The 21,747-nt window shown below is 37.5% G+C and overlaps 1 protein-coding gene across 1 annotated transcript; it reads left to right on the top strand.

Annotated features, from left to right (window-relative positions):
• Positions 1 to 1,373: 1,373 nt before the first annotated feature.
• Positions 1,374 to 12,946, top strand: serinc1 (serine incorporator 1). The gene is made up of 10 exons (XM_081602447.1): positions 1,374 to 1,525; positions 2,041 to 2,202; positions 3,029 to 3,222; positions 3,414 to 3,493; positions 4,499 to 4,636; positions 8,804 to 8,973; positions 10,118 to 10,208; positions 10,794 to 10,935; positions 11,062 to 11,286; positions 12,062 to 12,946. Exons 1-10 carry the CDS (start codon positions 1,394 to 1,396, stop codon positions 12,198 to 12,200), a joined length of 1,473 nt encoding a protein of 490 aa, XP_081458573.1. The 5' UTR covers positions 1,374 to 1,393; the 3' UTR covers positions 12,201 to 12,946.
• Positions 12,947 to 21,747: the final 8,801 nt, after the last annotated feature.

Below are 21,747 nucleotides of genomic sequence, written 5' to 3'. Positions count from 1 at the left end.
ATAGAGTAGTGGACATCCAAACAAAAAGCATACACGACATTGTTTTTTCAGGCAATCCATTTGGCTGTGATAGCTTCCTGGAGGGATGCTGAGATCATATTCCCAACAACTAAACCTTCTCCCTCTCCTCTCCTGTTATTTACTTTTCATCAACATGGGTAGTACTCTTACATCAGCTCTTCTTTTTCTTTTTTTTGTATATCTGCTCTGTCTTCTCAACGTCCTGTCAGCTGCTCATACTGAGCCAGGTTCTGGTTCTCCTTGGGGTTTGTTCCTGTTAGGGTGGAGTTTTTCCTCTCCATCGTTGCTACATGCATGCTCAGCATGAGCTGTAGAGTCAATGACATAGCAAGAGCAACTGTCAATGACTTAATGAGATCTAAATTGAATAATAAACTGAGCTTAATACACTGTTTGATAACTAAAGTAAAATAGAGAGTATGTGTGATTGAATTGACTGAATTTTTGTTCAATTGGATTTTCTGACCGTGAAGTTGCAAGTAGTTTACGTAAATCTTTTAATTGACTCAATTAGATAATAATTATTATAAAACTGCTGCAGATTTAGTTTTGAATCTAATAGAAAATCGGGGGGTTTACAAGATTCTTCCCATGTATGGATCAGAAAATCAGGACACATGACCCCAACCATCCATCCTTCATCATACACGCTTATCCCCAGTGGATGACCCCAACCCTTTTTTGATTTAACTAAACTCTAGAACAAAGTACATGAAAGACCATACTGTGTGGTTAAGCACTTTAATTCACTTCAATAACCGAAGTTTATATAGAAACTCAGACATTTCAACAGCCGTTTAGCATAATTGTAATTTCTGAAACTTGGATGACTAATGAAAGAGTAATGAACTTTGAGATGGAAAGATATGAATTTATATAAAACAACATGCAAAACAAAGATGGGTGAAGTGTGGCCATATAGAATCAGAATGTCAAGGGGGTGACTGACAGCCTTTTGAAATGGTTTATGATTCAGATCCCAGATAACAAAATATGAGAATCAATGCTAAAATATCGTCAGGCAATCTATGTTGAAGCCTGACATTAAAACAATATTGAAAGAGGTCGGTGACTAACATGTTGAATCGATGTTAGGATTTCACATAACTGACACTATATCAAGTTGATTCAACCATGATCTGAATTTGGATCTACATGCATATTTGTGTTGATTTTATATTCAATTAAAGTTAAGGAATCAACATTGATTCATGTTTTGGTCTGATAGGTCTACATCATCACACCTTTAAAAGCTTAAAAAGACAGATTATTTACAATTAGTCAAAATTTTTGTATTGCTGTTTTTATTTATTTATTTATTCAGTTGAGCAGATACTGAAATGTTCTTCTGTCATCCTCAAGAGGGCAGCAGATGAGTGAACAGCTGAACGTTCTTTCAGAAGAAGAGGCTGTTGTGCGTTACATCCATCTTCAGAAAAACATCCGCCATCAGCTTGTCTGCACCATGGGAGCCGTTCTGGGACTCTGTTCCATGGCTAGCTGGGTGAGAAGCTTTTTGAAATCCAAAAAATTCACATCCGAATGAAATATTTAACTTGTTGCAATGATATTCAGGTTCTCCATTATTGTTTATTTTTAAAGAAGACAAACCACGCAGAACAGAAGCCTTGACAACAACCATTAAGAAAGAAAGGAATGCAAAACCATTAGGGGAAAAGGCTTTACATCTCTTCCGCCTTTGTGGTTGACCAAACGGTTCTAAACAGAAATCTATTCCAGCGTTGGAGGTTTAGGCCGCAAACCCGCTTTGTTTTGATCGAGTGGTGACGCAGCCTGTAATATTCCGGGTAAAAATCCTGCGCTTAGCTAGCAGCGTGATTCGTTTATAATGTGTACAAGACAGGTGGATGTTATGTTATGTTCCACCTGCGCTGTTTAACACATCACCATCTATTTATACACGACAAGAAGTCATTTAATAGCCTCACTGTTGCACAACTAGGATCAGAAATACCTCTGCCTTTTTCTGTCCTCAGCTAACCAAGTTTGTTTACGCAGATCCCCTGCCTCTGTGGCAGCGCCCCCTGTCTGTTGTGTCGATGCTGTCCAAGTGGAAATAACTCGACCATGACTCGCCTCATCTACGCCTGCTTCTTGCTGCTGGGAGTGGCTGTTGCCTGCATCATGTTGATGCCTGGTATGGAGGGCCAGCTCAAAAAGGTAGGCAATGTGCTCACCATAAAGAACTGCCTTCAAACTGTTCCTAGCATATAAAAACATTTGTCAGTGACATATAGTTTTGCTGCTAGAAATGACATTTTGAAAAGATTTAAGAAGGTGGAGTCAAATACGTATCCCTTGTTTGACAAGTGTTTTATCTGGTTATGTTTTCTTTGAATTTGGATGAGAAATCAGAAGCTTTTCAAATGAGTCATACATCAGATCCGTGAAGGTATTTACAGAAAACCACAGAGAAATTGATGTTAAAACACGAGAGTCTGAGCTTGAATAAGGAACGTTAAATTGCTTTGCAAATAAATTAATGTTTCATATGAGCCTCGCTTTGAGAGAGGGAATTCTTCTTATTTGTTTTATCTTCAATTTCTTTTTGACTCAGTGATTGGTTTCTGGTCTCTGATGGCTGTTGGTATTAATTTTTGGTTGTTAAATAATCAGTCATAATAGTGAAGTTTAATTATGGTGTTTTTGGTTTTATTGCATAAATATTCTCAGCAGTCCTGCTGCATAATCTGTCCCACTCAGACATCTCTTGCCCACACAATATGTGGAACATGCAGTAAATATAATCTGTGGCACCATTTATGAGCTTTATTATTATTAGTCTTACTATGTATTTTTAATCTGGCAAAAAGGACGCATTGTATCTATGCGTCCTTCTCTCATTGTGTCAGACACATTTTCAGCCGTTCATGAGATCAGTCTCTGGTATTTATCCATCTTTGACATTTTTCCAGTCTCTGTTTGAGTTTTGTTAAGATGCTTTCTGCGGACGTTTACTAAGATTTCTGCTTTTGTATCACTGTAGATTCCAGGATTCTGTGAAGGAGGGATTGGTTCATCTTTACCTGTTTTAGATGGCAAAGTGAACTGTGACGTTCTGGTTGGCTACAAGGCTGTGTATCGGGTTTGCTTTGGGATGGCCATGTTCTTCTTACTGTTCTCTTTGCTTATGATCAAAGTAAAGAGCAGCCAAGACCCCCGAGCAGCACTTCACAATGGGTGAGTCTATATATACATATATATAGAAATTCTTCAAATGGGTATCTTCCTTTAATTTACTATTATGATTTTTAGGAGTGGTTTGGAAATGCTTTAACTCCAGCTGCATTTGCTGGATTTTAACAGTAATCAGCATCAGCCTGACTGACTGGTATTTGTCTTCCCTCTCATTTTTTCTTCTTTTGTACCAGATTTTGGTTCTTCAAGTTTGTTGCAGCTCTTGGCATCACTGTTGGTTCGTTTTTTATCTCAGAGGGACCTTTCACTACTGGTAAGTATTCCTTTCCTTTGGGCATTATTTTGAACTGTGTAGGTTTTCCCAGTGGACATTAAAAAATGAAATAGTTATTTTTGTGATAAATGACTGAATTATCCTCATTCATTCTTTATCTCTGAGAGGTAAAGAACAGCATTGCAGTAAATATTGATTGACATTGTCAGTAATGGAGTTAATAATCAGACACAAAAATGTTTTGGGGTAAAATTTTGGATTTTAGATCGTATTTTTGTTCTGAGTATCTCTACTTATTCTTCATGCTTCTTCAGCAATGCACTGCAAGGTCCCAACAAGGAATAGCAGGCTTGTAGTCGGCCCACCAGTATTCTAACTCTAACCCACCTCATGATGTAGTCACCAACCCAGAATCACCCAGAACCACAAGGAGTAACAGAAGACGGTGCAACCAGGGAAATGTAATCTAATGATTCAACTCTAAGACAACAGCAGTGCCAGCATGTCTGTGGGAGCAAATAGCAGACAGTGTGTAGATGATTCTTCAGTGTCCATCTGACCAGCAGAACTTGAGGCACATGAATGTTGAGGATAGAAAACAACACCTGTCCTTTAATGAAGGTGCTGAATACATTAAACAGTCACAATGACAGATCTCAGCCAAAGGGAGGAGACGTCCCTGAAGAACATTTCCTTAGGTGAATACTGTGAGCTCAGCTTTGGTTCTGCAGTCACATCCAATCTGAAAACAAAACAACAACAACAACAAAAAGAAACACACACATCCTGTGATCTCAGTGAATTCACTTGTATTATGTAAAAATGATGCAGGGATCCTTTGTGGTTGGCATGTTTCTTTCAGAAGTGAAATGATCTGAAAACAGTCCTACCAATGTTCCCTGTTTAGAAAAGAAACCAAACAAAAAAAAAGTAGTCTTTGTGTCCATAAGTATTTGATTTAAATCAAGGAGAACTGAAGGTGAATTTCCTGTAGTAATCACTAAGTTCACATGTAAAGCTTGTTTTCCTTGCTCTGCTCTGCAGTGTGGTTCTACATCGGGATGGCAGGAGCTTTTTGTTTCATCCTCATCCAGCTGGTTTTACTCATTGACTTTGCTCATTCCTGGAACGAGTCCTGGGTGGAGAAGATGGAAGAGGGCAACTCTCGCTGTTGGTATGCAGGTAGGATAAAAACCTTAGGAGTTTAAACATACATAACATGACAGGTGATATATTTTGGTTTTGCCTTACGTGTTAGGGGAAAATTAAAATGTCTCCTGGAAAATTACTCTTTAACACTGTTTATTTAACATTAGAGTTTTAAAGGACAAATTCTAATTTGGCTAGAAGGACAGTCAGGTCGCGCTAGACTTTTTTGTTCTCCGTCATTTTGACGGACAGCATTAAAAAAAATCGGTCATGTTCTATTTTTACCCGTGAAATTATAATCATATTAACATCGGCTATTCATCCTCATTTTTATTATTTATTTTTATTCACCTAGTTGAACCATGAATCCAGATCCCATCACACATAAAGCAGATGAACGCATCTAACTTTTTCTCCATGACAAAAACCACCGACTGTGGTCCCATTAACTTATAATAAATGAAGTTAAACGATTCCACTTAAATTCAGACCCCAGCACTTTGCCTGCTGGGGTCTGAACGCACAGCCTCACAAATTCCTCCTGGTCGCATCGGCAGAGAAATCAGCTCCTAGTTCATCAGTCAGTTGAGTCTGTCTGATCCAAACCGATCAATTGAACAGTTGTTTTACCTTGGGCCTGTGCTTTTACGAGGATTGTTTTTGCATAGTTTCGCTTCTCCGAAACTGACAGATGTTACGTCTGCCGCTCTCCTGAGCGCAGGAGGGTAATGTCTTCCAGCTCCATTTGTTAAAACCGCAGGATGAGTTAAGTTTAATTCTTCGCAGCGGCGGAGCCGCGTCCGCATTGGTTGTTCAGCAGACTGAGCTTGTTACAGTCTAATTAACTTCTGCATAGTCATTTATTTCCTCAAGATAAACTACCGGCTCCTCTGTTTAGACCAGTGTTTCTCAACATTTTTTGGGCCAGCGCCCCCCCAGCCTTTATCCAGGTCCCCCACCTCCCCCACCAAAGAATTTGTGGGCTACTTTGCACTGACTATTATTTTTTATCATTAATATTACTATCACTATTGTAGATGTTTTGATTTTTATGCTTGTTTCTGTATTTATCATCAAAAATTATTTCCCAGAGAACAAAAAAAGTAATGTGAATACAAGTTATTTTCACAGGCATCTACGAAAAATGCAATGAACATTCAAGTTAAAATTGGTAACAGCAGCCAGTCAGGGTGGAAACAATATTCTTATTCTTTGCCATTTTCTAGTTAAATATTCCACAAAATGACCAGATAAAAGATGTTCAACATGCCAGTTTAAACTTTGAACTATTTGCAGAACGACTGAGCTCTGCAACATTAAAACATGGATAGAACTGTAACTTCATTAATCCTAGCTCTTCTTCTCTTCAGTGTTTCTGTGAGTTTCTGGTGGTGCAGCTCTGTGCTGCCTTCAGGAGAATAGGACATCAGAGTATCATCCATAAAATTTCACCCACTTGGCATTTACTGTGCAAACCAGAGCATTAAGTGGAAAAACTAAAGTTCCAGGTCCTTTTAATGCCATACAAATATGAGACAGAAACATGGATTATATCTTTATATAGACCCGTCTATTGATTATAGATTAATAGTTTTACTGGATAGAAATTACAAAGAACAAATCCTGTTCTTAATCAAATCCTAATGAGTCAAATTGAAAGTGTCATGGAGTCATCAGCCTCATGACATTAACACTGACATGAAAAATAATATTGAAGAAATAAATATATCAAATCTAATTGAAAACATAAATAAGTGATCAGTTCTTTACTGTTATGGTCTGTAAGATATATTTATTCTCAGTACTAGATGTGGTCTCAACAAACCCATCACACTTCAACAATATTATTTTACCTTTTAGCTGGAAATAGTGTGTTTATTGTTGCCATACAATCCTCTGTATTAATTATTGCTCGAAAGGTCTTGCCATACAAATTTACTCTGTATTTACTTTAGTTTCTTAGTTTATTCTTGCATTTTGTTCTTCATTTATTTCCATTTAGTTTCCTTTGATTAATATTATCCTCTCCTGGTTTATTGCAATGTCCACATTAGTTTCTTTCCTGTTGCTAGATTTATTTTATCGTTTATTGACCATCAGTAATCTTCACTCATCACCTGTTGCGCCGCCTAATCGTCACGTGTTTCACATCATGTGTTGATTTTTCATTGTTCAGCGTCGGATTCTCTGTTTTTATGCCATAATTCACATCTAGTTCGTTGCTATGTTTTATGTCCCGCTTCTCCTATTTCAGAGTTTTGCGCAATGTGTGCGTCTTTTTTTTTTTTTTAACCCCCTATGGTGCAAGGCGGTTGGGAAGCGTATCGTTGGGGAAAAGGCAGACTGACATAAACCTTTTAAAACATCGGAAACAATTTCTGCATTCTGATTATTGAAATTTAAAAGTGCTGTGTTGTTCTAAAACCCCCGTTTCATACCGGACCACTTACAGCACCGTGTTAACGCTATAAAATGAACGCTCTCTATCGTGGTGTCACCCATGGAGGGATTTCTTTATTTAAATGGGTTCATTTTTCAGAGGGATACACAGTGAGGAAGGGTATCGTGATTTTAGCTACCAGTAGCAGGAGAACGGAGCTGCGCCAAGAAGCTAACAGAAGCCAACAAACACTGAATAGAAGAAGAGCTGCCATCGATACAGTTGCAGCCAAGCATGATTTAATGTTACAAAATACAGTTTTAGCAAGTTGCTCAAAGTCTAAACTGGTATTGTTGTGCATTTAAGGTGTAAAGTTTACTTTCGACCAAAAGCCCCCCAAAGGCATCCCAGGCCCCCCTTTTGTAAAAATGTCCGCCAGCGCCCCCTGCCCTCCTCTGAACGCCCCCTGGGAGGCGGTACCGCCCACGTTGAGAACCGCTAGTTTAGACTATAAATTGATTAGCTCAACGTTGCATTCTCTTTATAGTTTTCTCTGTTCTGTATGTAATGGAGACTGAAATTAAACGCGCTATTTCAACCAAAGATTTGGAAAGTGCTTCCTAACCAGACGCTCAAAAGCGTCCGGTCCATAACACTCTGTCAGCTCCCGGTCAGAAAGACACATTTAGTTCAGTGTCCATGAGATGATGTTCAGAAAGGATTTTTTATTAATTGACTTTAGTTGCTTTTGCGATGAAATCTTTGTGTAAAGTCTATAATGTCTGCCAATGTGCACCAGTCAAGGGTGTGAATTATAACCTGTCAAATGACCGACGGGTTTCAGATTTTCCCGTCGTTTAAAAAAATAACCGGGCAAATACGGAAAATATTCCGTTAGCACAACCTCTGAGGACAGTAGACCAAAAAGTTGATTTTGTTTTAGACTTGGTGCTTGAATGATGTTTCTGATTTTATTATTTCCATTTTTTGAAAACTGAATTAATTCTATGATGTTTAGAAATGAATTATCTCCTTATGGGTTGAAATAAATGAGGAAAAGGAAATGAATAAAACGTAATATGAATGAAAAAGAAATTTAGACGCACAATTTTTATTGATTATTGCTTGTTCTGTGGAATGCATAAGTGGACCTTACAAAACCTATGTAAATCAAATGCCACAAAAGAATCATTTACTGCAGCATATAAAAACAAATCAAGTTACATTGTGTGATTTAAGTATTGCAAACCTAAATTAACTTGATATTTATTTAATACCTCTGGTAAAGGTAAGATGTGTAACCAGCATTATTATTAACTATTTCATGTGTGATTGCCTGAAACGGGTGGAGCATACCCTGTTTAACAATCTTAAGTTCTAACTCAGTATATGAAATAATTAATACTCACCATGTTGGTTGTGGAGCCTTTTAGTCCTGATGTTCTGGATCCACCTGCTGACTAAAAACTGTAACACACCTCCAGACTTTAATGGACTTTCTGCTGTTGGTGCTGCAGGCCAGTGTTCCCACCCTGGTCTTTAAGGCACACTGCCTGCCTGAGTTACATGTTTACTTGCTTCAACTAAGCTGATTTCAAAAATCGCTCTAAACTATTTTGAAAACAATTAGTTAATTTTCTTCCTCTTTCCTGCTATGTGCTACTTTGTGGTGTTCTATCACATAAAATCCTAATTAAATACATTGAAATTTGTGGTAGGTAGAACATTTGAAGAGGTGTGTATACTGTTGTTACACTGTACATCCTGTTGTGTTTTTGAACAGACTTGATCTAAAATCGGCTTCTGCTTTGCTTTTGCAGCTCTACTTTCAGTCACTGCGCTGAACTACCTCCTGTCCCTGGTCTCTTTGGTTCTGTTCTATGTTTACTACACCCATTCTGATGGCTGCACTGAAAATAAGGTCTTCATTAGCATCAACTTGCTGCTGTGCGTCACAGCCTCCGTCATGTCTGTTCTACCACAGATTCAGGTAATAAGCCCTTCTTTTTGAAGTTCTCTTGTAAAAAGCAGCATCTTGTAATTTAAAGGGGCAGTATTATGTCAAATAGATTTTTTTCAGCTTTACATCATGTTATAATGTTTTATCCTGTCATCAAAAGTATACCTGAGAGCTGTTTTCACAAAAGTCTGATTCAGAAATACAAGATCTGAGATAAAGCCAGTGTTGCCATAGCACCATTAAGTTAATCTTGGCCAGATTTGGCCAGAGTATCCAAAAGTTGTACTCAAATAAGAGAAGCAATAGTTCAGCATATTTTTCTTTACAAAAGTGGAAGTAAAAAGTAGCCAGCCAGGAAATTACTCAAGCAAGAGTAAAAAAGTATTTGGTAAAAAGTCTATTCAAGTACTGAGTAACTGATCAAATTATCAACCATTTAATGTTTAAAAATTACATCAGACGGACCAAAACATAAAGTGCCTGACTTTATATTTTTATCGTTTCATGAAGGCCAAAGCTCCTCTGCTGAGCTGCGGTTTCTGAGCTTCAGCTTCACAGACCCTCAGCTCTTTCAGACTAGCCAACAGCAATTAGCAAACACCTGGTGGAACTGCTGAGCTCAATACATGAGCTACTTCTCAGAGCAACGCTGGTAAAAACATTGCTAAAGGGTTAATGGAGCAGCCATGTTGTGATGACTTCCTGAAGACAGACTTTAAGAAAGAGCAGAAGTTTTTAAAGAGACAGAAGCCCAATTTCAAGGTGTTAAATTACAAAATCAAGTCATATTTGATATAGCATTTTTATAACAACTGAAGGTAACATGATTGTCGTATGAAATGGCACTATATGCCTGGAAACAACAGTTTTTTCACAAATATGTAAAAAAAATAAAAATTTTTTAAATAAAGTTACATACTGGAGCTTTAACAAGTAAACTAAGCTAAATAAACTATAACGTTTTAATACTATAAATACAGAATTTATCTCAGAGGTGTTGTAGTGTTAGTTCTGTGTGTGTTTATGTATTCAGTTCATTAATTTAGAATACGCGCTTTGTTTTTATTAGATACCAATGAGAAAATTTAGGTCGAGCAATTTGATAAAGATTAAAGTGGTAGTGAACATTTTCAGTTCTCTGATTTCTTCCTAACGCTGCATATTCTTCATAAAGGAGTCCCAGCCCAGATCCGGCCTGCTGCAATCCTCCCTGGTCACTCTGTACACCATGTACCTGACCTGGTCTGCAATGACCAATGAACCTGGTACGCAAACATGTACAAATTATTAGTTACTCTAATGACAGTGTCCTGTTAACACAGCGCTTAAAACAGAGAAGAGAAATAAAAGATGTTAAAATCACATTAAATTAGCTTCTTATAATTGACTTTCTACTTTACTTAAAAGATTTCTGGAGCAGGACACAGGAAAGAGGATATTCTCACAACAATGAGAGAGAAAAAATGTCAGGTTTATGTATTAATGTCTTCACAATCAGATGTTTACATACATTCGGTACAGATGCCTTTGAATGACTTGGGTGAAATGTTCTGGGTTTCCTGATTTTGAAGACATCAATTAATAAATATGACATATTTGTTCTATCATTACTGTGATGTTTAGCAAATAGAAATATCTTTGATAATTCTGTCTTAAAACAAGATACATTTGTTCTGAATTAAACAAATGAGCCTGTTGTCACACATAAATGAAAATGCTTGTTTATGATCCCTCTGTTTATGATTCCATCTTTTGTGTCGCTCAGTTTTAACAGTCAGAAACTTGTCGTGAACTGAAAGTTTGGACATTTTTGATTTGAGTGTGTGTGTGTGTGTGTGTTTGTTTTGCAGACAGAGATTGTAACCCCAGCCTTCTGGGCATCATTGGGCTTAATAGCACCAGCCCTAAAGGTCAGGACCATGTGGTTACGTGGTGGGATGCTCAAGGGATTGTGGGATTGATTCTTTTCCTCATGTGTGTCCTGTACTCCAGGTGGGAATCTCCTTTATGTCAAAGCTTGTTTTGTACCGGCAGAGATGCTCAGATTATTAGTAAATTAGTGGTTGAAAAACGGCTCTAGCACATTGTTAACTTGTTGTGTTTCTGTTTGTCCACCAGTATTCGCAATTCTTCAAATGCCCAGGTGAACAAGTTGACTCTGACCACTGATGAGTCTGCTCTGATCGAGGATGGACCCCAGACAGACAGCTTTGAGGAGAGCAGCGGCCCTAACAGAGCTGTGGACAATGAGAAGGATGGGGTCACCTATTCTTACTCTTTTTTCCACTTCATGCTGTTCCTAGCGTCACTCTACATCATGATGACGCTCACCAACTGGTACAGGTGGGATTCTGAGGATTGTTCTATTATTTTAAAAAGAATGGTGCAGGCGGACGTTTTCTGCTTGGTGCTGAAGTCGATGCTTCGCCACACTTCCTGTCATCCTGCACTGCTAAAGGAGCTCAGAGGATTTCTGACAGAAATGTTTGGTAAAGAGTCAGAGCTGTCTCTCTGATCCAGTCAGCCCTGTTTCTATTGGAACAATATACAGTGGAAATCACATATTTACATATTCTGAATAAAAAGACACAAACATGTTTTTTTTTTTCTCACTGTCTGAAGTTAAATGCAACTTTTCTTGTTTTAGTTTAGTTAGAATTACCAAAATAATTTCTATCTGCTAAATACTAGAAAACTTGGTGAGTTAGTTATTTCTTTGAATTCAGAATAAGATAACTACCATTTAAAATGTCTGACTTCAGTCAAACATTGAGTGTATGTAAATATCTGGTTTCATCTGTATGCATAGAGCACGTCTTCCATTTAACTTGTGTGATTTGTTGAAGTCATGTAGACATAGGGCCCAGTGGAGGAGGCTATTTGAGCACCAACACCCTGTAGTGTGTAGTTTAGAAAGATATAGATGTGAATGTAAATCTCAAAGACATATGCCTCACACACACACACACACACACACACACACACACACACACACACACACAAAATGACATTTTATCACTTTGTTTAACTTGTAGCTGAACAATATGAGCAAGTTTCATTTTCCATATGAAGTGGCAGCATTTCAACCTGTTGGTTGCTTGTTTCTCTGTATCTGCAGCCCTGACTCCAAATATGAGACCATGACCAGCAGGTGGCCGTCTGTGTGGGTGAAGATCTCCTCCAGCTGGATCTGCATTGGCCTTTATGTGTGGACTCTGGTGGCTCCACTGGTCCTGGTCAACAGAGACTTTGACTAAAAAACACACTTCCCTGCTACTCAACTGTAGATTCATGCTTTGCATCTCTTGTGTTTTCTGTCATCAGCTATATAAAATCTAACCTTGCACCTGCTTACCGTGACAGAGGCAGATTAGTCCTGGTGTTAGAGGATCTCAGAGTGTTCAGTGTAGTCGTTTTTGGCATGTGCAGTCTGGGTGATGAGTAAAGCCTGTGTGCATGCATTCATTTCATCTTCATTCCCAGTAAGATGAATCTTTGTGTTCTTGTGACAGGTTGTAGCCTGTTTTTAGTGAACCCTTGCACTGATGCAGTTGTAAATAAGTTTGTTCTGTGGTTTGTCCAAAGTGACTAATCGTTAATAAGCATGTTTTCCTTTAAGCAGTGAATGTTTCTTCACTTTTTAGGAGTGTTGTGATGGCTTCAATTGTCTCTAGCTGTCAACCTAATAATAATGGTCTCTGTAGTTTTGGGACATGTGAAAGACTGTTCCACAGAAATTCAGGCTCAAGCAGAGAGATGTCTGGAACTGGGAACGCTGTTCCACTTCATTGCATGAATAGTGCTGTGTCAGTGTTTTCTGTGTTATTTGCAGCTGGCACATACATAAAAGACATTCTTCCTTTCATTGACTGATTAATGTCTATTGTGTAAAAATAAGTCTGGTTAAAACCTCTTTGTAGTGTTATTAGATAATAGTTGAGTATTAATTTTGTCATAAAGCTATTACATCCCTTAATTAAAATAAAGTGCAAAAAGAAATGTGTATTTTGTTTCATGCTTCCATTAAGCTGTACTCTGAATATGTTACAAAGTGACATCAGACTTTTAAAGCGTTTTTCAGGATCCTCAAAGAGGCTCTATGATGAAATCAGTCATTCCCATTCACACACTGATGATGGCAGGCTGCTGGGTTGTAGCCACAGCTGGAGCAGGCTGACGGAGACCAGGCAGCCATATTGCACCCTCGGCCCCTCTGACCACCACCAGCAGGTAAGGTGGTAGGAGTGTTTTGCCCAAGGAGATGACAGGTGGACAGAGTGGAAATCGAACCGGCGGCACACTTGAGCGAACTGCAACCACTGTCACTTAAGTATTAGAGCAGAGATTCTCCACTTGCGTCTTCAGGTTTCAGGTGTTTCCCGTAGGCCACACACCTGCTGTGCTTCAATAGGTGATCAACAGGTTTCTGCTGGTCAGGGAGCTGAAGCAGAGAGACCTGGAACAGCAAACATGTCCTGAGAACCACTTTGCTAGACCAACTCTTCTTGTGGGATGACAAGAAGAGTTGTTTTTTATGCTGTGATTTTTGTGTCATTAAAATGAGAGCCCAGTGACCAATATGTGTAGATTTACCTGTGCACACATACCTTTGTAAACCAACAAAAATTAGATTTTGTGCATTTAAATTAAACACTCTCATGCTATGGCACACACTCAGCTCTGATGACTCCAGCTTTCCTGCTCTCTGCCTGCCTGCAACTGTCGCCATGTAAATGAACAAAATCACCAGCCAATCACAGACAAGACTCTTTAATCCAATCAGATTATTCCTAGGAATCAATCAATCCAATTTTATTTGTATAGCACATTTCAGCAGCAAGGTATTTCAAGGTGCTTTACATAATTAAAAGAAAAAATAAAAACTGCATGTGACATTGAAGGAAGTATGTATTAACTGGAAAGAAAAACAATCAAAATACTGAACCAGAACATTGTGAAACAACACGGGACAAGAAAACCTAGTAAAATAAACTCGTATTTAATTAAGCATACAATGCTTATTTAGATTATTTACTATGTGGTGTTTACATAATAATAATGCGGTTTTAAGCAGTAATAAAATGTGTGAAAAATGCTTTTGTTACATTTTCAGGAGTTTTACAATTCCTAAATGGACATGCAAAGCTTTTTAAAAATACTTTTATTAGTGGGTCAGAATAGTGTAAAATCGTAAATTCCTCATATCTGTAGTATTACTTTGATGTTTGATCTTAGTTTAACGTTCTGAAATACATAAGTGTGACAAACATGCAAATAAAATAAAAAAATCATGTCAGTTCTTTTTCACACCACCGTATGGCTTGAGTATCATTCAATTTTTAATTTAAGAAACGTAGACATTTATTGACAGTTTAATGACCACATGTCAAAACCTTATCGAGACAAAAGCTTCAATTCAAGCTTTCAGAAATCAGAATGTGGCTGGTCTATGTTTCAGGCTAATATAGCCATCAGTGCTGAATAAAGCTGGCATGTGTTAGGCTAATAAGACTGGAAGGTAATAGTACTTCAAAAGATGTCACCTGCTCGGTTAAAATGGCTGTAATTACAAAGACACAGGAGGAGATTATGAAAACACAGGAATCAGAAAGCATTAAAGCCGCCCAGGTGGCACATGCAAGATGACTTATTTCACATTGTATGTAGTCTAATTTTAATATACTATTAACAATATCATAATTTTACTTTCCATTTTTGCTTGAAAATAAACACAGCCAAAAGCCATTAAGGAGTTCAAAAAATCTTATTTGTTTCTTTGGTTGACTACTATTGGCTCTGAATGACTCAGACATTTCTGTTGTATTGCTGTTTCAACCAATATTACGATTTCAAATATTTGTAGAAAATCGTAAAATATTGCTTACTAAGGCCGATTGCTATACTCAATAAACTAATCACAATAAACTAAAACCTGCTTGATAAATAAAAATTAAGTTGATAATTTCCAGTTGCATGCGCTCTGCATGTTTCTGCATGGGAGGTGATGTTGCTCCTTCTCTATTCATTTCCTATGGAACTTGCCAGAGACGGAAGTTACCAACAAAATTCATGCATGGAAAATTTCAAGCTTTTACGCAAACACACACAGACTATCAACACAAGAAAGTTAAGGGAATGTAGGGTAGTTTTATTTAAATAGCACATTTTCAGCAACAAGGCAATTCAAAGTGTTTTCCATAAATTAGAAGGAAATACAAATTAAAAAAAAAAAAGAAATTTTGTGACTTTCTCTAGTCCTTGTAATTTGTACATGTGAAAGATGCTAACCTCTAACCACACCTACTACTGATTTAGTGAGCTACAGGAACCTGTGGTGAACTTCAGCATGTTTGTGTTCTGAACACAAGCACACACAGCTCCCTACCCTTCATGCTTCTCTACCTCTCCTTGAACATATCTTTGCTATCCAAATGGACAGCTACCTTCACGTTTTTGAAAATGTCAGGGTTTAGATTAAAAGTTCACATAAAATACACTTTCCTCTTCAGATGAATAGAATTAAATGTTAGCAAATATGGATGTGGTTCTCTGTATTTAATAGTCACTATGCATCTGCATGTTTGTCCTGCTTGAATTGTGTTAGTGGGGATAGCAAATCTGTTGCTAAGATGGGTCTTTTGCCTCTAAAGTAATGCTGTGTTTATTTCAAGTTCTTTGAGTGTCACTTCCATGGTAATGCCATGGGTACTGGCACCCTAAGCAGGCCTCTTTTGGCTGTTACTGCCTGTAGAAGGGGTTGCTTTTGTCCTGTTTTTTCACTGCTTTAGCCAGAAGAGTTAGGTTAATATAAGAGGAATAAAGTTTGGATAATATGTAGGCTGACATCGATATAAGTTTGTGATGACTAATCTCTCATGTCCAAAAATCGTGAATGGAATCCTGCGCCTGTGTTCCTCTCTTTCTATGTTAATGATTACAAAAAAGTAGTTGTTTTTATTGAAGTTACACGGCGACTTTGCTGCCTTAAATCCCCAGGAAATTAAAACATTTTTAGATGCAACATTTCTGAGTGGATCACTGAAGGGTTCAACGACTTTGTTTGGAATTTTCTGAAATCTCAGAAGTGTATTGCTTCCAGTCAAGTCTGTCTTTGCCAGGATAAAAGTATATATATGACTGAGGCAGCCCTAGCACTAACAATAACAATAACACTATTTTTTGAATCAATTACAAATAAGATTGAGTCATACTCTGAATATTTAGAGCAACGTAAAATTTGATATTATCTTTAGGCATTAGATACATTTAAACAGCAGGAACCTTTAAATAATCTGTCAACCATGAGAGATAATTTGTTTGTTTCTGCACATGGGAAATTATAGATGTTTGTCATTCATATAACTCTGTAATAAGAAGTACCCTCTCATTTCCTCACTGGGTAGACGTGTGTCTGCTGTGTGCTTTGAATGAGATCATGAAACATTCAGTCCAGCCTCTTGGAGGTCAGGAACTGTGGGGAACACGTGCAAAGACAGAGTATCTAAACCCATTGCTACATAAGCCTTTTAACAAACAAAACAGCAAATCCCTTGATGCTCAGGGTATTGCTTCTGTCACCTAAAGAACATTTCCAGGATTAGAGGACTAATGTCCCAGCAAGATCTAAAGAAACTCATCCATGTGTTTATCTTCTGTCTAAAAAAAAAAATCAATCTTCCAGCTGCAGCTGATCCAGAACGCTGCTGCTGGTGCTCTGACTAAAACCAGGAAAATAGAGCACATCACCCAGGCTAGAGTACTTACACTGAGAGAATAGACTTTAAGATACTGTTAGTTTATAAATCACTGAATGGCTTAAGACCACAATACATTAAAGATCTGCTGTTGTTGTGTCAACCTTCCAGACCTCTCCGGTCTTCTGGTTCTGGTCTGCACTGCATGCCCAGAACCAGAACCAAACATGCAGAAACAGCATTCAGCTTCTATGTACCACAAATCTGGAAAAAAAAAACATCCAGAAAACTGTAGAAACACTGAGTTCCTTTAAATCTAGACTAAAAACCCACCTGTTTAACATAATCAATGGAACATTGACCGGCATATATTATGTATATTGGCGATTTTAACGAGAAAACAAAGATTCACATATGTTGACTGTATGTTCAGTTTAAGATTTTTATGTTTTTATGGTATAAAACACTTTGACCGGGTGCTGAAATGTCATACAAATAAACTTGATTGATTGATTGATTGATTGATTGATTGATTGATTGATTGATTGATTGATTGATTGATTGATTGATTGATTGATTGATTTAATGACTGGATTAACTCAAACAACAAACATCCAAAGAATAATACTCTATTTCTTACATTGCTCTTGGAAATATATGAAACAATTGTTTACATGGTATGAAGGGATCTCAGGAGACAAGAACAGCAGTAAATCATCCCCTGCTATTGCATACAACTTTCCTGATTACTGTTTTTTATCGTGTGCTTGTGGTGAACCCAAATGTAGCCAGGACGTCAGAGTGAGAATAGTGAGAAACTGTGCATTTCAGAGGAATGCACAGTTGGTACCACATAAAAAATTTGAAATCAATTTGTAATTTACTGGCATGAGGACCACAGGACACTAAGCAGAGCACAATGATAGGATTCATCAGTGAACTATGAAAGCAAAAGAGCTATGAAGGTGGGATCAGCTAAATGGAGACCAGATGAAACTAATCAGAGGAATGCACAGTTGGTACTAAGGAGAGATGAATAGCTAACACTAAGAAAGCAGTAGTAACTAAATAGAACACCAGAAAGATGTTAATAACCAAAAGCTGAAACCTACCATAAAACTAAAACTAAAAGAAAAACCACAGAGAACAGAACACAAAACCAAAAAATCAACACAATGCACCACGAACAGAAAGACTTTAGATCTGCAGGGCATTCTGAGAAATCTGTTGACTTAGCCTGAAAATGTGAATAAACACATCTTACAGGTTGTTTTGCCAGATCTTGTGAGAAAAACAAGCAACCAGCTCTATGAAAACAAGCCCAAAAAAAAAAGCCAAATGGTGACCACACAAATCCAAAAGATTTTAAAGTGGTTTACAGTGCATACCTGCATATAACACGACACCATTGCTAACTACTTAGAGTTTTTGCTTTATTGTGGGGAACTGGGAGATAGTAATTTTTTTGGAAAGAAAGTCAAGTCCAAATGAGCAACTTCATATTCAAAAACAAGCCCAAAAAAACACAACCTGCTAGTTTCATAGCTGACCAAATGTTCAATGGTTGCTGGAAAAGATCAAGTGTTTTCTTGTTAACTGGAAACCATTTGCTGCATTCTTGTTGGTTGTGCAGGAGGCTCTTCTTCTGCTTTTCAGAGATGTAGTGTTATGTGACTGCGTTGAGTTGGAGGGTTGGGCGGTTGGCCAGCAGTGGCCGAAGCACAGCATGGGATATTATGCTCAGATGGTTTATTTTGAAGCTCTATATATGATTTAAGTTTGTGTTGATTTGAATATTATATGCAGGTGCAGGTTTATGTTGTACCTGCATATACAGGTGCGTCTACTTGTATTTTAACAAGTAGTATATATTCTAGTGGTTGTAGAGACTTTTTGTCATTCATATATATTTTTTCAAATGCTAGTCAACTTAAACTTATATGTGTAGCATTATTCAGCAACAAGGCTGTTCAACATGGTTTGATTGTTTCTGGTTTACTTGGAAGTAAATGGGATTCAGTGTGTTGCAAACTGACCTGGTTATGCTGAATGGTGATGTTCTCAGAGCGCAACTTTGTAAGCTAACAATAATATGCAGTGTGTGCTATGATAACTCAAACACGCTTAATATAATCAAAATATTGCACCAAGAAGCAGATGCTACTAAATAAAGAAAACTTAATATAAGAAATACTTGTATTTTGTGCTCCAAGTATATGCAGTTAAGCATAGCAATACTTCTCATTATCCAGGTCAGGTAACTTTTCTTTTAATTTATCTCTTAGCCCAGCCATGAGAATGGATACGTTTTTAAAACAATGTTTCCAATGAACTAGGTTCCTGCAATTTAGCTTTATTTTAACCAACAATATTTCACAAAGTGATGAAGTACAGTTACATAATAAGTATTGTTTTGTTTTAATATATTGACAGTTACTAAGTTTTTATGGAAAGTCTTCAGCTTTAAATGCAGTTAAGTTTGGATTTGGTTAAAAAAAAAGTTTGCTAAATACAACCAACAGTGCTGCTAATTGATTCACAGTGGTTTTCAAAGGCATTGCCATTTAAAATTTATTTTCACAAACATGTTTAACTTTTTTTTGAAAATGTCACTGAAGTAGTCATTTTTCAATTTCATCAAATTTATTAACAGCAGATTATGATGCTAATAAAAGTGCATCATAATCTTAGAATATTTTCATGATCTAATTTTGAGAACCATAATATTTTAGTCTAAATGAAGAAATGTGGCAATTCTCACCAGACACCTTAATCCAGTACATTTGCAATGCCATGTTTTGAACTTAACTTGCATATTTTGCACTCTTCAGTAAACCATAGGGAAGACATAAACAGAGAATAGGAAAGTGCATGATTGTCCTTAGCATCAGAAAAGAGTCAGAAGTAGTTTGAGAGCATGTTTGAATTTAGAGAAAGAGGAAAATGAGCTTTTCATTGAAGGTTTGGCACACGTTCATTAAAGTGGGTCTTAGAATAGCTAGTATGGAGGCTAGCCTTTTCAATGTGCTTTTCACGTTTTCCCTGGCCTCTCCAAAACAAAAGTCCCACAGTGCTTTTGTTGTTGGTTATTGCACAATCTTTGGAGGAGAAGATGTGTTTTCACATTATGTGCAAAAAAGAAAGACCTGTGTTAACTTCCCAGTGGCACAGATACAGTCAGAAAATTCAATATTTTACTGATTGTGGGAAAAAAAAGTCAAGTTATTTAAATAAAAAGAACTACAAGTGCCTTTGTGCTGAATTGAATTGGTACTCACAAAACTACACACCCCTGCAAATTCTCAGATTTTTTTGACTTGAAGACCACAAGAAACAAGAAGAAGATATGATGAACAAAAAGTTGCTATAATCTGGCTGCATAAATAAACACTTTTTGAATCACCTTTTAGTTTAATTTCAGTCTTTACTTGCAGTCTCTCAGTAGTGGTAATATTTGTCCTCTGTATTGCACTAATATTTAACACATCTGCCTGACTGTGAGGATGTCTCTTGTTCTCTGGCGTCTCCACATGACCCCAGAGATGTTCTAGTAGAGTTCGTCCTGGACTCTAGCTAGATCAGAGATCTGCAAAGCCACCTGTGGCTCTGGAGCCAAAGGTGGCTCTGATCAGCATGACCCCACTGTGAGAGCGAGGTGTATGTGTGTGTCTTAAGAGAACAATGGGTCATAAAGTAGGGCATGTAGCCTAGCCTTTAGACCTAACAAAGGGACACGGAACAATTTTTGGTAGTATGTAAGTTTTGTGACATCAGCAATGAGCACAATGAATGTTTGTATATACGGTCTGGTTAGTTGGTTTTAGGAAAAACAACTCTGCTTACTGTTCTTGTAATAGTGCCAAACTAAGCTTGTATTCACTGAACAGATCATTTTACTATTAATCACAATTATGAATAGCTAAGTGAAACATTTTTGTCAATTCGTGTTACACAACAAGTAGTTAGACCATGTAAAACAAATTTATAGTACAAACTGTTGTTGGATAAGAAATCAGCAAGTGTTCAAAATGACATGCATCAGGTAAAACCCCCAATAACAATATTCTGAAATGATTTGGCTCAATTCAAATGATATTTTAATCCAAATGAGAGATTTGGTTCATGCCCGTTTCTAATCTGAAAGGCCTGCATGTAAACGCCGACCCGATCGTATCCTGACTGTGGCAAACTGAAATGACTGTGTAGGTGTACCTCATGTCATCCTAACAAATGTACTCCTTCTGCAGCTGCTGCTGTGTCAGGGAAGCAAACCTGAGGAAATCAGTAAAGTCTTTAATGTCATTAGATCTCAGTGCGGGTCGGGTCCATTCTGGGCGCTCAGAAGACAGAACAAACACATCACTGCTGTAGTTTGTTTTTATGTTCAGTCACAACATTTTACAACTGCATGTCAGTGCTTCTATTATGAATGAAACGTGGTGCATGTAAACTGCCATTGGCTGAATGGCCATTCAGCCAATGGCTGATTGGCTGAACTTAGTGTTGGAGTACAGGACGTTGAGGCTGCTAGGCATTTTGGTAAGAATTAGTCTTTTGGTGTTGCTAACGCTACATCTTGTAGCAGGCTTATATCAATATTGTTCCAAAATTAGAAATATCCCATTGCAAATCCAGCATTATATGCTGCTCTTGACATTCAAAAATGATATAACAGTTATGAATGCAGAAATGCTGCAGAAATGCAGCAAACAGGTCTTAGGCCCTGTACACATTGAGCACCACAGAAAATGGTGTAGTAGGAAGTGATCATTTCTAATCACTGAAGAAGCAGAATCCATGTGGATGCTCGGCCTGACTGACAAAAACCTTTTGAAAATTTACTTTAAACCAGTGGTGCCCAAAGTCAGTCCTGGAGGTTCCGGCATCCTGCATGTTTTAGCTCTCTCTCTGTTTTAGCGCACCTGGACAAAATGATGGCTCATTAGAAGGCGTAAGAACATTGACATGCTGAAAAGGTCGTTACTACCACCAGGGAGAGAACTAAAACGACTACTTTAAACCATCACAATATTTTATGACAATATTCCTTTACTTCTTATATAAAAACCTGATGGAGAGAACAAGCCTGAGTAAAAACTGTATTTCATAA

This window comes from Poecilia reticulata, chromosome 21 (assembly GCF_904066995.2).
Source record: "Poecilia reticulata chromosome 21, P_reticulata-male-v2, whole genome shotgun sequence".
Lineage (NCBI taxonomy): Eukaryota > Metazoa > Chordata > Actinopteri > Cyprinodontiformes > Poeciliidae > Poecilia > Poecilia reticulata.
Note: the sequence above shows the minus strand (reverse complement) of the source record. Positions and strands in the feature narration are given on the sequence as shown.

Coding starts and splice junctions, on each gene's coding strand:
- serinc1 (XM_081602447.1), top strand. CDS start 1,394: ATGAGTGAACAGCTGAACGTTCTTTCAGAAGAAGAGGCTGTTGTGCGT. Junction 4,637..8,803: donor CTCTCGCTGTTGGTATGCAG/GTAGGATAAAAA, acceptor TTGCTTTTGCAG/CTCTACTTTCAGTCACTGCG. Junction 8,974..10,117: donor CTGTTCTACCACAGATTCAG/GTAATAAGCCCT, acceptor TTCTTCATAAAG/GAGTCCCAGCCCAGATCCGG.